Below are 16,844 nucleotides of genomic sequence, written 5' to 3' on the forward strand. Positions count from 1 at the left end.
AATTGACTTTTTGGATTAGAAACGTGGTCAACAAGTTGGCCATGTGCCACACATGTTGTTAGCTTGAAGATCAAGCTAACTATGTGGCCCACACGTAGAAAAACTTGCCTTGTAAGTCAAGGCATGTGCCTTACAAAGTCAACACCTATTGGAGGTCCTATAGAACGTCGCCACGTAGCTCTTAGTTAAATAGTATATATAGAGACAAGAGTGAAGGCTTCTTCACTCTTGTCAACTCCTTTCTTGCTTCTAGTCTAGTTTCAAGGGTCTTTAGTTTTCTTGTCTTTTGGCAATAGCCATTCCAGTTCCTCTTTCAATATATATACTTATTTATATATATTTTTTTTACCTCTCTTTGAGTGAAGGCTCACTTGTCTGAATTGTCTTTTTTATCGAGTTCTTGTCCTTGACACTATCCACCTTCAAACAAAAAATCTCATTTTCTAACATTGATTTTTTCCTTAAAGAGAGTGGATTATGCCTCTATGTAGAAATTTTTATTAGAAGTTGTAGATTACCCTCCTTTAGTTTAACTTTTTGAATTTGTTTGAATTGTCTATGGAAGAAAAAATTATGGATGCTACTTTTAATAGAAGTGAGAATAGATTTTAAACTATTGTAGATCTTCATGAACTTATCAATACTCTAAGAATAGAAATATCATGTATTTCTAATATGAATCATGGAGGTACTATGCCTACGCTAATGAAAAAGTTCAAAGTTTGTGACAAGAAGTTGTGCAATCGAAGGAAGCAAGTAGATTGACCTCATGGCCAATTTGAGGAGTTTTGCTTTTAGAAGTATAACGAGGACAAGGATTAGTATGCCTCAAAAGTTTCATGAGAGAAGATCAAAATTTCAAGGATTTTTGCAACAAGTCAAGCTCTATCTAAGATTTCATCCTTTCCAATAACTCGATGGATTTCTTCTAGTCAGATTCATAAAGGCACTTCAATTAGGAAGTATTCTCTCTTAGTTTGCACCTTTAGATTTAATTAGAATTTGATCTAAGATTTAGATAAGATTCATTAGAATTTTAATTAAGATAAAATTAGAATTGAATTAGGATTTATTTAGGATTTATTCAAGATTCTTATTTTTAATATTTTTTTAAGGTTATTATTATTTCTCTAAGGTTTATTTTTATATTTCTTTAGGATTTCTTTGTTATTTTTAAAAAAAATTAATTTATGACTTTTTGTGTTTCTTTTGTAATTTCTTTTAAATTTACTCATAATTGATTAAAGTTTAATTAGGATTATTAAAGATTATTTAAAATATATTTAAGACTCTATTAGACTTGGTAGGATTGTTGTTGCATTTTTACTTTTGACAACCAATTGCTCAATGTATTCTCAAGCAAAAATATGATAACAAATCTTACAACAATCCATTGAATCTTCTAAATAAAATCACTAAAAATTCCATCTCCTAGCTCTTGAACCGAGTTCTCACTAGCAACTAAGCTTGAGCTATAGAATTTATCCAAATTTCCTTCCAAATTCATGTATAGGAATATCCACCAAAACTTTAATACCTTCCTATTAATACCATAATTTTGGCTGAATTTGGTAATGTCTTAGACTTGTTGGCCAAGCTTCAATTTTAGCTCTCTCTTTTCCCTTAAGCAATTTCAACTAAACTAACTCTTGCACATTCACATGCGGAAAACTTCTAATTCTTTAAAACTTTCATAACCCACCATAAAACAAGTAAAAAATGTTGTACAACACTTTTAAGGACTGCATACTTCCATAATAGCTTTTTAAAATTACAAACTTCCAAGAGAAGTATATACAATCATATGATATATCTAACAATACATATAGAACTAATATGTATTTTTAAAAAGTCCTTGATTAATTTTTAAGATGATAGTATCTACTTAACATGTCTCTACTTACTTCTATTAGTTATAATTTATTTCTATTTATGTGTATAGTGCATGTATCTTTACTATAAATAATTTTTAATTTTATTATTAAATCTAATAATTTAATAATAATTTAATAATTTTTTAGTAAGTATCAAAATATTTTAATTTTTTAGCATCTTTTACTTGATTTTAGAATCTCCTTCAATCTTTTAAAAGCTTCTATAGTACTCTACAAGTTTCTATAAAATATTCTTTTGACTTATTAGATATTTCATAAATACAAGAACTTCTTCTAGAATCTTTAATAAGACTTAATTTTTACAATATAATTGAATGAACAAGAGAAAAGATTGTTATATTTTATTGATGTAAGTTTTAGATAAAACCTATTTATTATCTTAGTTGTAGTTTTTTATTTAGTCTTATTTCTACTCTAACATAATATGTAGTTTAGAAACTTTATTCTTTTTATTTCTTTGTCTTATATCTTTATATCTTTAAAAAAATATTAATATAAAATATTTTTAAAATCATAAATTAATATAAAATAAAAATAATAAAAATTATGTTATGAATAGATAGAATTGATATAAGAACAAAAAAATTAATAGATATCCAAAGAAGAAAAAAACCATTGTTAGATATTAATTAATAAAGTACTATCTCTTATAATTAAATTTGATATTTTATACTAGTAAAAAGTAGCATTATTTATTTAAGTATTGTTTATGAAAGTAATCACATACTAAAGAAAAACTATCATATTAAGAATAAATAAAAATCACTTTAATAAATATTCACATATTAATTTAATTTTCTATTTTAATTTTTTTTTAAATATAATACTTAATTTTATTTTAATGACAATTTTGATGATATTAGACCTAATAAAATGAAAAACAGAATATCCATTTTAATATGTTCAGATTTTTTCATTATTATACTTTCAATAAGAAAATTAAGAAATTTTATTTTGTTACAAATTTTCTAATTTTAATATATGGAACACTTGTTTTTTTTTCTTCTTCTTCTTAACCAAAAATTCATCACTTTTGCTAATAATGCCCAATTTTCACGAAAAGGTATTTTCTGGAAGGATTGTAGAGTACATCAATATTAGACGGTCGAGTTCCCCAACTTTAATTTTATTTAAGAAAAAGCAGGGGAAAGTTAATGAGAAAAAGTAAAAAGTCTTCCCAAGTGTTACATCAGCCGTCGGTTGAACAAATATCCAGCATCGGATTCACACTGCGAGGAGGAGGCGGAAGAGAAGGAGGAGGAAGTCAATCCAGGTCGGTTATATAACACTCGAAAAATAACCAATGGAAAGAGACCACGTGGCGCATAAGGAACACGACACCACCGCCCTCGTCGAGGTTTATGATTGTGAGCCTGCCCCGTACCAAACGCGGGCTAGGCCGGGTCCCAGGAGTACAGGTTTAAGGGGGTGGGTCCCGCGCTGGCGATGTGAGAATCAAATCTCAGCGAGCAATGCTCCGCAGGAAGCCAAATTTACGCCATGAATAGGAACACGGAGCCCTAGATTGTGAGGCAAAACCCTAAATCGACACCAGTAATGACGTCGCTGCCTTTTTTATTGTAATTTTATATTTGCACTAAATAAAGCGCGTAATAATGCGATCGTATGAAGAGGGGGGGAAGGGGGGGGGGGGGACACCGATGACAATGGTGTTTCACAGCCGAAAGTTAGAAAGGCGCCTTTTGTCAGGATTTTACTTTCCGCTGAGGAGGATCGCAGAATGTAATCGGGCTTATCGGTTCATCTAAACAGCAGATTTCGTGCTGAAAAGGTGAATTTTGTCGCTGGGTTCAGAGGAAGTGTAATGCCACTGCTGAATCCCCCTCGCCGGTGAGAAGAAAGAGAGAAAGAGAGAGAGAGGTGGAAGTGAAGGAATATCGAAAGGAGGGTGGTGGTTAAAGAGCAGGTCTCCTCGCGTGTGGCGTGATAAGGGCGCTAGGTATCAATCTATGTCAGAGTGATCGCAAGAAGGGAGAAGATTAAGATGTGCATAAGATATTAGCTTGGCGACAACGGGGCGATCGACAAGGGAGCTGGAGGCTGGAGCGACATTCAAAGCTTGCAAGAGGGAATCATCCCCGTGCGCATGATAGGCATGGTTCGCGCAGCACCCGTAGCAACGTTGCACTTGTAGCTCCAATCTTGGTCAAGAGCTTCCCGAGCTCACTTTCGTTTTTACATTTCTTTTTAGATCCTCACCCCGAGCTTTTTTTTTTTTTTTTTTTTTTTTTTTCAATTTTGTTTTTGTTTTGTTTTGTTTTGTCGCCAAGCATCTCATCCTGTGTGCGACGTTACAAACTTGCCCATGTTGAGGAGTTTCTAGCTCCATGTAAAAGACTTCTCCCGCATTCGATCTCGGCCTTTGCTTGAATGCGAAGCGCTCCTTGTGCGCGAAGTTCGAAAATTTCGCTCTGCAACTAAGACTACCGTCCACAGCCTTATGCCAGCCGCTTTCGAGATCGCTGCTCACTTTTAGCTTAACCTTAGCCGCAGGACAATATCGATGACCGACAGGAGGTAATTGGTGTGCAAGTGGGTGCTCGGATTGCGGGGATCTTGGGGCAATGGCGGGGTCGGGGATCGCTGCATGGAATTTTGTGACGCGTGTCGGCAGTCAGTTGGTGCTGGACGGGCACCCATTCTACGCGAATGGGTGGAACTCGTATTGGCTGATGGTTACTGCTTCAGAGGGCAGCACGCGGTCGAGTGTGGACACAATTTTGCGCGACGGAGCGTCGCTGGGGCTCACGGTGTGCCGCACTTGGGCATTCAACGATGACACCTACCAAGCGCTGCAGATGTCTCCCGGGAGATACGACGAGAAAGTGTTTCAGGTGAGTGTGCGAGACTGCCTCCCCGGAGTTGTGTATGTATTTTCGCTGAATTGAACCTTTTTGTTGCAGACACTTGGTTGGGCAAGCTGCGAATTCGGGTTACACTGGTGCTGCATTGCTTTCATTGTGATCGGGTTGTTCTCTGTTAGTCTGGCCCTGGCTACATTTACGAGGGGGCTCTACACTTCTCCGGGGTAGATGTCAGAGGAGAGAATTAGCTCATGTTTCTGGCTCAGGCGCTTGAGCAGCGTCATTGCCTGATCATGTTTAGATATCATCCAGGGGGAACATTTTCATCACCTTCTACTGTTCCGGCATTAGCCTCAGTCGTTTTGACGACTGTGTAATTCTCTCGCACATTTTCCGAGTGCTACAGGGTTCAAATTGCATGCAGAGACCACTTACATGACACCATTTATTGAAGGCTAAGCTGGAAGATTTCTCATATCTAATCTAGTGATGTGAACTGTGCTGGATATGGCAGGCGTTGGATTATGTGATACATCAAGCCAGATGTAATGGGGTGAGGTTGCTTCTGAGCTTCGTGAACAATTGGAAGGACTATGGTGGTAAACCCAAGTATGTGGAATGGGCTAGGGCGGCAGGAGAGAACACTACCTCGGATGATGCTTTCTTTAGAAATTCCAAGTGCCGCCAGTTTTACAGAGACCATGTCAAGGTACTACCCTTCTGTTAATATTTCAAGCACAAATTTCACGGTTTTGTTTTTTATTTTTTCACATTCGTGAATGGCATGAAGGATTGGAGGGAGTTTCAAATGAAGATTCACCTTGTTCAGTTTAGTATGAATCTAATTTCGAGCCATACGCCAATTTATTGCAGGCTGTGCTAACAAGAGTGAACACCATTAACCAAGTGGAATATCGCAACGATCCGACCATCTTTGGTTGGGAGCTTATGAATGAACCTCAATGCCCATCCGATTCCTCAGGACATGCTCTCAAGGTTCCATTCTCATCTTATTTTGTCTACCACATCTGATGTTCTCACAACAGTTTCAATATATAAATCTCTCGCCATTTATTCATGCCTTACTGTAGTGTTCAACGGTGAATGGTTTATTGGTTTTTCTATGGAACGCCGACATTTCCTGAAGTCGGTTGTGAGCATTACTTCTTACTCTCTCGTCCTGAATTATTGACGTTTTTGGCGCTGGATCTCTGTCTTATTGCGGCAGGCATGGATTGAAGAAATGGCTGCGTATGTAAAGAGTCTGGACAATAACCACCTCCTGACAGTTGGCTCGGAGGGATTCTACGCATCCAACAGCGAAGGATGGTCTAGCGCCAATCCAAATAGCTACGCTGGTACGATAGGCACCGACTTCATTCGAGACCATCGGGTAACTGGCATTGATTTCGCCACGGTTCATGCCTACCCAGATTCTTGGTGAGCTTAATTTTCATGAGACTAAGAAAATCCCATCAATTTTTTTGTACAAACTGGTTGTATATTGTTCTTACAACTATCATGGCTCTTCCAAGATACGATTTACTCTAGATATAGGTTCGTCGTTGATATAAAGAACGGCCCATGTACAGGCTAGGCACTGACAATGTGGACGAAAAGCTCGAATTTTTCAACCGCTGGGTGAGAGCCCACATTGAGGATGCAGAGAGGGTCCTTCGTATGCCAGTGCTCTTTACCGAGTTTGGCCTCTCAGACAAGAAATCCGGCTTCTGCGAGGAGAAGCGCGATGCATTCTACAGCATAGTCTACGACCAAGTGTATCAGAGTGCCCAGAACCAGGGGGCTGCAGCAGGAGCTCTTCAATGGCAGCTTCTCCCCCCAGCGATGTGCGATTGGAATGATGGATATGGCTGTGATCCTGGGTGCGGGTCAGGCATCTGCAACCTGATGGCAAATCAGTCAGCAAGGCTTAAGTTTATTTCTAGTACCCCTGGACACTGCCACAACGAGTCTGACATGGATTTACACGGTATGTTCGGGCGGAGGAATCATGGAGATAACTCGACGTCTTCACCCCACCGCCACTCCATCTCCAACGTGATCAAAAGTGGCTTACGTCATATCTTTAAGTAATCACAGATTGATACCCAGTTTTACACTGAAAGGGAAGTTGAAAGTGGTTCTCACTTGGAACTTCATTGCAAGTGATCATTAATTTCTCTGCATTTCTGAACTAGAAGTTCAGAAGTAAACTCTCTCTCTCTCTCTCTCTCTCTCTCTCTATATATATATATATATATATATATATATATATGATATATATATGATATATATATATATATATATATATATATGATATATATATGATATAATATATATAATATGATGTATGTGTTATATTATATATATATTATATATTTGTTTGGGGGAAATCTATGACGCGGTTGGGTTGAGGAAGGAAGATTTCCATTCAGTGCAGCCTGCTGCTGAAGATAGGCGTAGTTGTAACTTGTGGGATATCAGTTGAGTGTATTCAAGTAGTAGTTTCTGGAGTTAGTGTGCGTCCTTGTGCAACAAGGACGAGATGAGAATCGACCAAGTATCATAATTTGTCCCTCTCCTCCCCCTGAGGGACAACGACAAATATTCTACTTCGGCCCCATCGAAGTAGGACTTTTCAAGGCAGTGTGTTTTTATGCCTGTTTTTATGTTTTGATTTTTTGGGGGTCTTCTGGAACTGTTAATTAGAAGTGAGAATATTTACGACTGATTATTTTTAATTTGTAAATCTGTTAATAAATTCATCATATTGACCAACACCTTCGTATCCTTAGAGGATTGGTTTTGTGCTTCCAAGCCCCCAGTACTGAGAAGAACGCGCTAACGTCATCCTTTACTTTATATTTCAACTTGAACCTATGTATGGAAGCATCAAGCACTAGGCAGAAATTCAAGTGCCAGAAAAGCAGACTATGTTAACAGCAGTGCAAACATCCGTGACAGCCCCACAATGAATAGCTGCAACTGCCATCAATGCATCTTCTTTCCAATTCAGCTATGCGCACCCACTGTAGATTCTTCGCCACACAGAATGAGGAATGAATATTCTTGTCACGTAGACCGTTTGAAATGCACTCGGTCAATGAAGATTCATAAAGGACATTTGTAATAACCCAAGACCGTTATATTATTCGTTTTTGGCATCGTAGCACATGGGTTTATGGTTGCAGCAAACACTTACAACGACTAATGTCTCCCTCTCAAAAGATGTTCGGTTTGGATGTGGAAGCCGCAACTTGGACTACACAATCATCACCTCGTGTGGCTTACTCGGAAGACATACTACATGTCACACACCTGCAACTTTCTCGAGGGGACCTTTCTAGCGTGCCTGATGAAGCCGTTGGCTCCCCGATAGAATAGATCAAAAAATAATCTAGAAAGAGATACTTCACTTCGTTATTTGGGGCAATCTGTGTCTTGCAGTTGTCTCCATGCAAATCATAATCCTTAGTTCCTCTTCAGCACACCAAATTCCTCTCGCCTCTTTTCCACCAAACAGAAGTAGCGCATGATCAAGACGCTTATACTAAGATTAATCGCAACGATATGGAGTTGCCCGAATAATTATACCCTTGGATTCAAAGATACCGTGAGCAAAGTTAGGAGTGACGACATCCCACAATCTCGAATGGGTGAATTAGATTCAGGAGAAGAATTATGACAGCATCGGCCACGAGTCAAAGATGCTAATAGCTTCCGAGAGTTGGGCAAGCCAGTTGAAATGACTGATTAGAGGCGGAGGAGCGTTTCCGTCTCCTGGCAATTTCGCCAAGTTTCAAGTGTGAAGAATATTCTGCTAACGTCCAAGCAACGTCGAGATTAGTTTTCAATCTGGCCCAGGATCTAAACTGGTGCTCACAAGCAAAAAATAAATGCGATTACGTACGCAAGATTCAGTTGCAGCCGCAACCCCTCAAGTTATCATTTCTCCGAGCCAGGATATTCTTTACTGTACACCTGAGTTATACATGTGATAGTCCAGATTGATGCGTACAGGGATCGAGGATAGCGATTCGGAATCTCATCCACAGAAGACACCTTACGCTCCTTGCAAGATATCTTTGTAAAATTACAGTTCGGGAACCTTCAGCAGAATGATCCCTGGCTTCCAATCGTGCAAAAGTGCACGACACATGTCACTCTGGAACGTAAGTGAACTTCAAGGAACTTACACTAAAGTATAAAAAAAACTCGCAATGCATAAGAATAGTACTTCGATCATTTTTAGGGTACTACTTGCCAATGTGACTCATACATGACAGTTACCGACTAAGTTTGGCCATGTACCATGATCAACTTGAAGTAGGAAATGCAACAGTCCAGCTGACAACATAATTCTGGCAATTAATGGCAGAGGAGGCTTACGCCAGCGAAAACAAAACGTCACAACCAGTCAGAGCTGCAGTATTTTCCATTTCCCCCGCATTGGCAGCTCATGAGTTGCAGTTGCAACAGCCACTTCCAGTGCCGCCTGATGTAAGCGTATTCCTTCAGGATCATGTAGTCATCACAGGAGGAATTTTTCCACGTGGAAAATTTATAATACAATGACATCCGCAAACTCGCCAGGCCATCGAAGTGGCAGCCGAAGCAACTACCCGATGTTGTAGGAGATGGTGCAGGAGGACGAGGACGAGTAGGCAGCATTTTGTTGACTGCCACTTCAACGGTTTGGCAACAGAGCAGGCATCATGGAAACAAGCTCTGCGCTAAATGTGAATTGTCAAAGAAAGCTGACTTAAAATAACAGTTCCAAATTTCCTTCAAATTAGCGAGAGCCAAGTGTAGAATTTTAATAATCTGATTACCTGTCAGTGCACAATGAGGGACGGGGCCTGGGCAGGGATAACGGTATTCCTGACAAACCCTCATTCGAAGAGGATCTTACTTCTCCTATAGGTAGAATGATGTGGGGGCCAGGCTTCACATCATGTACAGGCTCCCCTACATCCCAGCCCCAGCGGTAACGCTCTCACTCTCACCATCCCTGCCCCTACCCCACCTTAAATAACGCATCCTATCAAACCAGTAACCTGCTTCCTTTCGTTTTAGCCATCTGAGTCATCGCTGTTGGCCTCTCCTTTTACAGTTAACAACAAACCCGTATTCTACTATTTCCAACTGTACCCCAACCTCTATCTAAACATGCTGAGAATTTATTATGTAGTTGACAAAAAGACTTCTCTGTCGAAGCACTGAGTTCCTGCCAAACTGAATCTGGAGTCAAGGCTCTGCATTGGTGCCCTCCTGTCGTCTGCAGAGGCGACCGTGCGGCCTGAGTGGGTAGCAGCAGGGCTCGTAGAATGTGGAGTCGCGGCGCTGTTCACTTCTGACGAATTAGAAGCTGTATTTGCAGCGGCGGGTTAGGGGAAACGTGGGAATGTGGGTTGAGGAGAGGCAATGAAGTGAGAGAGTGCGCGAGAGATCATGTGCAGAGGTGGAGGAGCATCACAACAGCCAGAGGCTGCCGCTTTCGTGTTGCATTATCCCCTTGTGCTGCTATAGCTAGTGTGCTGCCTTCCCTCGGTCTTTCCTTCGCCGTCTTTCTCCTCCGCGCTCCGCCCAGTTTAGCAACTTCGACACCAACTGTGTGTCCCCGACCCCTCAACAAACATCTTGACCTTCACCTGAATGGCCAACCGCATCTCCCAAAACCAAAAACAACTAAATTAAACACAACCCATCTCCCCGCAAGCCCCAACACCTCTTGCCTGTGCTGCGCATGGGGATCTCCGCCTCGGGAGAGTCGGAGGAGGAGGCGAAATCAAATCTCGTCCCTCCTCGTCGACGCCGACGTGGACGCGGACGAGGGCCGACGATTCCGTCGCCCTCTCCGATGATGATGCGCCTCAATAATGGTGGAAATATCGTTCGTATCATAATATTATGAATATTACATATATTTTTATTGGTGTTATTATATCAATAATAAAAAATTATATAATCTAATCAAATTTACGAGAAAATAGTAGTATTGTGTCTATTCTAATAATTATATTTTTAAAAACATTTAAATATTATAATTAACATAAATAATTGAATTGTGTGATGTTTTTTATTTAAATCTAATAAAAAATTAAAATTTTCCTTACATAAATTAAATTTAGAGGAATATTTTAATTTTAAAGAAGACCTTTTAATAAATCTAGACGATGGAATTTATATGCATTAGAAATTATATCTACAATGATAGTTTATTGTACATTGAATTTAGAGGATATATATATATATATATATATATGACACAAGCTTTCACTAATATTCATTTATATAAGTATGTGAGTAAACGTATTCAAGGGCCTTTTGGTAATTTTAGATTAATATAATGATAGTAATAATAATAAATATAAATAGTACATTGTAAAGAAGGTATAATTTGATTAACAAAAATTGGGATACAAAACTAGAAACAAGATAATGTTCAGTTTGCTCCAAAAGATGTGTTGGCTGAAATGAAGTGTCTCTCATATTGTATTCTTACTTACACTCTAATACATAAGTTCCATATAAGTTTAGAGGGAGATTCTAAGAGTAATTAAATATTCTCAAGAATGCAACATTTGTAAAATAATAATAATAATAATAATAATATATGTTTTAATATCAAAAACCAATTATATCTTGAATTTACTAAATGTCATATAGAGCCAATAATATTGTAATAAATATCCTTATATTATATGTGAAAGTTTTTATACATATATTTTTTATAATACAAAAATATATTTAGACATGTAGTATATTCCATGGTAATCTCTAGCCAATAAAAAAAATCTTAAATTTTTTTAAAAAATTATATCTAGTTTTATATAAATATGTTTATTACAATCTTTAAAATCTTACACCATGTGTTCATTGACAAGAGTTTATTGTTTTAAATTATATATTTTTAGTTTATTTTATGGAGTTAATAATTTTTCTCATTTTCAAATTTAGATAAATAACAAAAAATATTATACAACTTTTTTTCTTTTTAAAGTAATACTCTGATATTAGAGATATTAAGAAAACTACTAATAACATTTGAAGATTGTGATGGTTGAGTGCAAAAGAATACAAAAGATTAGATCTCAGATAATTTAAATCTATAGTATCAAGTACGACATTCTTTGGAAGTATAGAGAATAACTACTAGAATATCAAAAAGAATTCTAATGAGAGACAACAATATCAATGAGTTATTTGAAACTAAAAACTATATATATATATATATATATATAGTGATATAAAATTTTAAAAATATTTATTTTCTATATCTAAAGATAGAAGTATGACAAATAAAAGAGAATGATACACTCTTACAATAATAAATATGAAAGTTGATAACAAATCACATAAACTAATTCATAATTTAAAACAAAGAAATTGTATGAACAAATCATAAAAAGAATCTCAATACATTATCTATGTATTTATATAAAACATATATAAATAATTAAATCCTTGTATAAAAGATCTAAACTGAAAAAATATGTTTACATCATAAATTAAGCTATATTATGTTTAACATAATATATTCATTAAATATTAATATATTCAAATTATTTATTTAATGAATCAAATTGTAAAATATGTTTTCATTAATATTTTATTGTGCTATTATAATTTCTACTCATTATAATTGAATAATGATTTAATATTACACAACTCTCAGATTTTTACGTTAATATACAGTGTAAATCACTATTGAAGTCTATCACTATAATTAATTCTAGTAAAACTAATTAATCATAATATATTTTTTTTCTTAGATTTTTTATGAATAATATTTTATAACCTTCATTAATTTTTATAATAAAAATTTCATATTTAATATCATATAATATTACTTAGAGCCTCTACTAAAAATGCTTAAAATATCCTTGAGTTTGTTTGCTTATATAGTTTTTTACATAATCTATTAATATATCAAATTTATTAATATGTCCATAAAACATGAAAATTTAAAATATAAAATTAAGAACTATATACATGTAAATATATCATTTCAATTTTTCTTGACCTACTTTAAAATTAAAATTAGTATATAAGAACCAATACAATTTCAAAATAGAAAAGTTATTATCTTTTTAAAGTATCTAATTTAATACAATTTTTCATTTCCAAGGTTCATTATGATGATTATCTTAGTCTATGGTGGTTTCGTTAAATAATCTCTAATAAATGGCACTATAAAAAAAACGAAATCAAATAATTTTCTGATTAGGACAGTTGTACGATTCTTAATTAGTTTATGATAATTTTCACATTGATTTCTATGATGATGTATATACAAAAGTAAATATAAAAAATAAATAACTCAAAAACCAATATATATATATATATATATATATATATTTATATATTCATTTAAGTTTATATGTTTATTTTTAAATTCAATGTTTACGTTGGATAACTAATTCATTTAAGTGGTGGAATTACCTAAAAAAGCCTATATTTGTGTGGTTTAGCAAGAAAGGTATCCAATTGGTACTTTGGAAATTTCACTCTATTCTCACATGTGGAGTTCATCAATCTATAGTACCAATCTTGGTTACGCCCCATCTGTGCATGAGACTAGTCATGCTAATAAGGTATGGTTTAATTCTTATTTATATTGTCTAATTACTTTCCCCTAATCCATTGTCCTAACCCTCTCTCGGCTTTGGCCAAGACTCCTCAACCTGAAGTTCCAATCTTAGTGAGAGGACATGAATAAACATATATATATATATATATATATATATGTGGTTAAAACTACCCAAAATCTATTGATTAATGTAGGTAAAAAATAAAATAAATACCTCCCAACCTGCTGTGTGCCTTTTTTTTTTTTTTTTTTTTTTTTTTTTTTTGACTTGATCTCGTATATGAGGAGGTGGATGAACACGGTAGAAGGGAGCTAAACCAGGGAATGGGACACTGGGCCGGGCAAGAGGGAAAGAGGGAAAGGGCAGGCGCCAAGTCTCAGCGAGCGAGCGAAAGGCCCGACACCAGGAAGGAATCCATGACCAAGTATTGATGGATCCGTGCCGCCAACCGACCGCGGCAGCACGCCCACTTGGTATCTTTCAAATCCCACAGATCGCTTTCCGACCTTGTGCCTACTGCCCATCCCCCCCGGTCTTAGGACCCAGCGGCAGTGGCGGTCTTAGGACCCGCCTGCTGCGGTCATTTCATCCCTTGGTTCCGTCACTCAGGAAAAAGCCATTTTGGTGATTGCAGTTGTTCCTTACTTATTATACACTAGTGGAAATTTTCGTGTGGTTGGGTTTAAGGGAAAATTGTTTGCAAATAGTGAACTGGAGGTCTTTTGCAAGTTATGCACGGCTTTTTGCTGTTTAACGATTTCTTTGATTTTGGCCAATGAGAAGACTTTTTATGTGTCTTTGTCTTGTACCTAAGTTTCTATATTATATAGATTGTAAACATTGTGACTTAATCCCCAACTTCCTATTTTGCAAAGATGCAAAACATCGATGGTGTTGTGGATGATTGATGTTACATTTCTAGATAATGCTTTGGAAATGATATGTTAGAACAAGTTATTGATGCATAATAATATACAATATAATAATGAATTGTAATGCAAACCATATCACACACAAAGTTGTTTATATTGATGCTACACTTAAAACTAAAATTACATGCTATACATATAAATATAATTTCGATATTGGAAATGTAACAAAAAAATGAAAGAATAAATGCAACTACATTGACAATATGATTTAAAGTTGAAGTATGCTTTTAGAACTTTGTATATACAAAAGACAATACTAAATAAACCTTTATAAATATTATTTCTTCATTATTTCACCACATTTGTATATATGTAGTCACAATAAGAATTAATATTTTTGTGGATTCTACTTCAATATATATGTATGCATATATAAATATATATACACACACAAACACCTTTTTGTTACAAAAATAAGTTGCTTGCAATGTTCCTTTTATTACAAATTTTAAAAATTCCATACGTTCCTATTTTTGAATACCTATAAATAAATCATTTAAAAAATAATTATGATATATCTATCCTATTAATTTTCTAAAAAAAATCTTTAAAATAATGGGTCTCATTATAAATTATAATACATCATTGACATTATTATGTTTATTTGGATGTTGAAGAATGTAAATTTCTCTTATTTTCCATTTTAAACTTATGATTTAAAAATATTAATTAGTCATGAAGTAGAACGTATTTTAAACCTATTATAATAACAAAAATTTCCTAGTAAACAAACAAATACGAAAGACAACATGATTTGATACTGGAACAACAAAAAATAGATCACATAAATATTCCTATGAAATTGTCAAGTTATCCTCCACAAAGTCTTCATTATAATCATTAATTATGTCATAAAATCATTTTTTTAAAAAAAATAAGTCGATAAGATCATAAAATTAAATAGATACTGTTTTATTTTTTAAAAAAAATACAATATTAAAATTCAAAAAAGTGTAAAAAAATTGCTAAACATTAAACTTTATGATCACCTTAATACTCCTTAAAGATTGTAATATAGCCAATCATTTTAGATAAAAATTTAAATAGGTATTGAATGAATTGTCTGTTGGAAAAATAGCAATTGAGCATCTTCTATAATGGTTGGTAAAGCGCTTCACCAAAAAGATGCTAATATTACTTAAATAGATTATGTCAAGGTAAATACAAACATAGTTGTTACTTTATTTTATAAATACAAAAAGGGTAAGTAATTAAATCTATCAGATCTACAGACGACCTTAAATTATTATTTTTGTTTCTATTAGAGACCTCTGGTTTGTTGTAAATTTTGCTACCTGTAAGTATATCAACAAATAATGAAATAGTAAACTATCAATGCTGTAAACAGCTGTAGTCTAGATTTCTTTATTTCTTATAAATAAATTTCATGACTTTCAACCAAACTGTACATACTATGAAAATCTTCTAAAGAATGCTGTATGTTAGGTATGGGTCTGACTTTTTCACAATGGAAGAGAAGTAAAAAAGTGTATAATTATTTGTTACTCTACACACAACAACAATAATTGATGTCCCCAAAAATATTGACTGGTCAAATGTGTGTATTACATACAATATGTGCACAAGAATAATCCATGAAACATAAAAGTGTGGGTAACATATGGGTATCCTAAAACGTGAAGTGACACTTGTTCGTTAAACTTAAATGAAGAAGTTATCTTTATATAAATACACATTTTGGATGGAAAATGTAAGACAGTGTCTATTTGTTTTAGAGGGTTAGAATAACTTTGATACATGCAGGCAGAATCTAGTTAATATAGGCCAACTAATACCAGGTTCAAATATTAAGCTTACATATCTTGTAAATGAGTATTTATTTATTTTTAAATAGAAGAAAAACAGTGAAATTGTGCAATACTACTTATAAGTCCTTGAAAATTTGTTCGTAGATTCATCTATTGAATTTTTTTCACAACAGAAATATATTAATTGTCACATGTTCCACTTATACAGAACATCATGCAATTTTATTATCTACTTAAACCTCTGAATCTTTTATGGCTTTGTCTTCTCATTCTTCATCAAAAAAATAATAATAAAAATAGGATTGAAACATTCCATTATATGCTCACTAAAGACATGTTACTTTGATGATAAACTCAGTTATTGTATTACGAGGAATTTTGGATTTTAGTGGTGTGTTTGTTTGTTTTGTTTTGATATATTTTTCCTTCAATAATTATGTTATCATAATAACCAAATTCTTAATAATTAATCTGTTTGTAAACGTTTTTTTGCACACAAATTCCTGAATAATTGATGTTTTTTTTACTATGTAATTGTGTGACTTACCATAATTATTTACAAATTAATAACAATTCTTAAAATAACAAGCAATCAATTCAGTTTTGAAAGTGAACAATTTGTATCTAGAAATGAAATAAAATAAATGGTAAAATGAAAAACATCCTTTCAATTTTGTATGCATATTACAAGCGTTGATAACATTGAAATCCTCAACATCCTTCAAAAAATTCTTTACTCCATGGCTTTGTATGATTTTTATTTTTTATTTTTAAAAATTTTAATCATGTATTCATGTAATAATATTTTATTAAATGATTTATATTTGTT

At 34.5% G+C, this 16,844-nt stretch overlaps 1 protein-coding gene and 1 long non-coding RNA gene across 4 annotated transcripts; one reads left to right on the forward strand and one right to left on the reverse strand.

Annotated features, from left to right (window-relative positions):
• The first annotated feature begins 3,549 nt into the window (after positions 1-3,549).
• On the forward strand, positions 3,550-7,498 carry LOC112284135 (mannan endo-1,4-beta-mannosidase 7). Its single transcript, XM_024523723.3, has 5 exons — positions 3,550-4,750; positions 5,235-5,429; positions 5,594-5,716; positions 5,949-6,160; positions 6,313-7,498. Exons 1-5 carry the CDS (start codon positions 4,481-4,483, stop codon positions 6,812-6,814), a joined length of 1,302 nt encoding a protein of 433 aa, XP_024379491.1. The 5' UTR covers positions 3,550-4,480; the 3' UTR covers positions 6,815-7,498.
• Positions 7,499-8,165: 667 nt separating this feature from the next.
• LOC141045566 (uncharacterized) lies at positions 8,166-10,491 on the reverse strand. Of its 3 annotated transcripts, XR_012217777.2 has the most exons (3): positions 9,553-10,471; positions 8,631-9,448; positions 8,166-8,537 (listed from the first exon to the last, which is right to left on the reverse strand). It is a non-coding gene; the product is annotated as an uncharacterized LOC141045566 (long non-coding RNA). The 3 variants fall into 3 exon arrangements; XR_016500903.1 differs by having other exon boundaries at positions 8,739-10,491; XR_016500902.1 differs by having other exon boundaries at positions 8,631-10,491.
• Between the last annotated feature and the right edge of the window lie 6,353 nt (positions 10,492-16,844).

Source organism: Physcomitrium patens, chromosome 25 (genome assembly GCF_059467195.1).
Source record: "Physcomitrium patens ecotype Gransden chromosome 25, ASM5946719v1, whole genome shotgun sequence".
NCBI lineage: Eukaryota > Viridiplantae > Streptophyta > Bryopsida > Funariales > Funariaceae > Physcomitrium > Physcomitrium patens.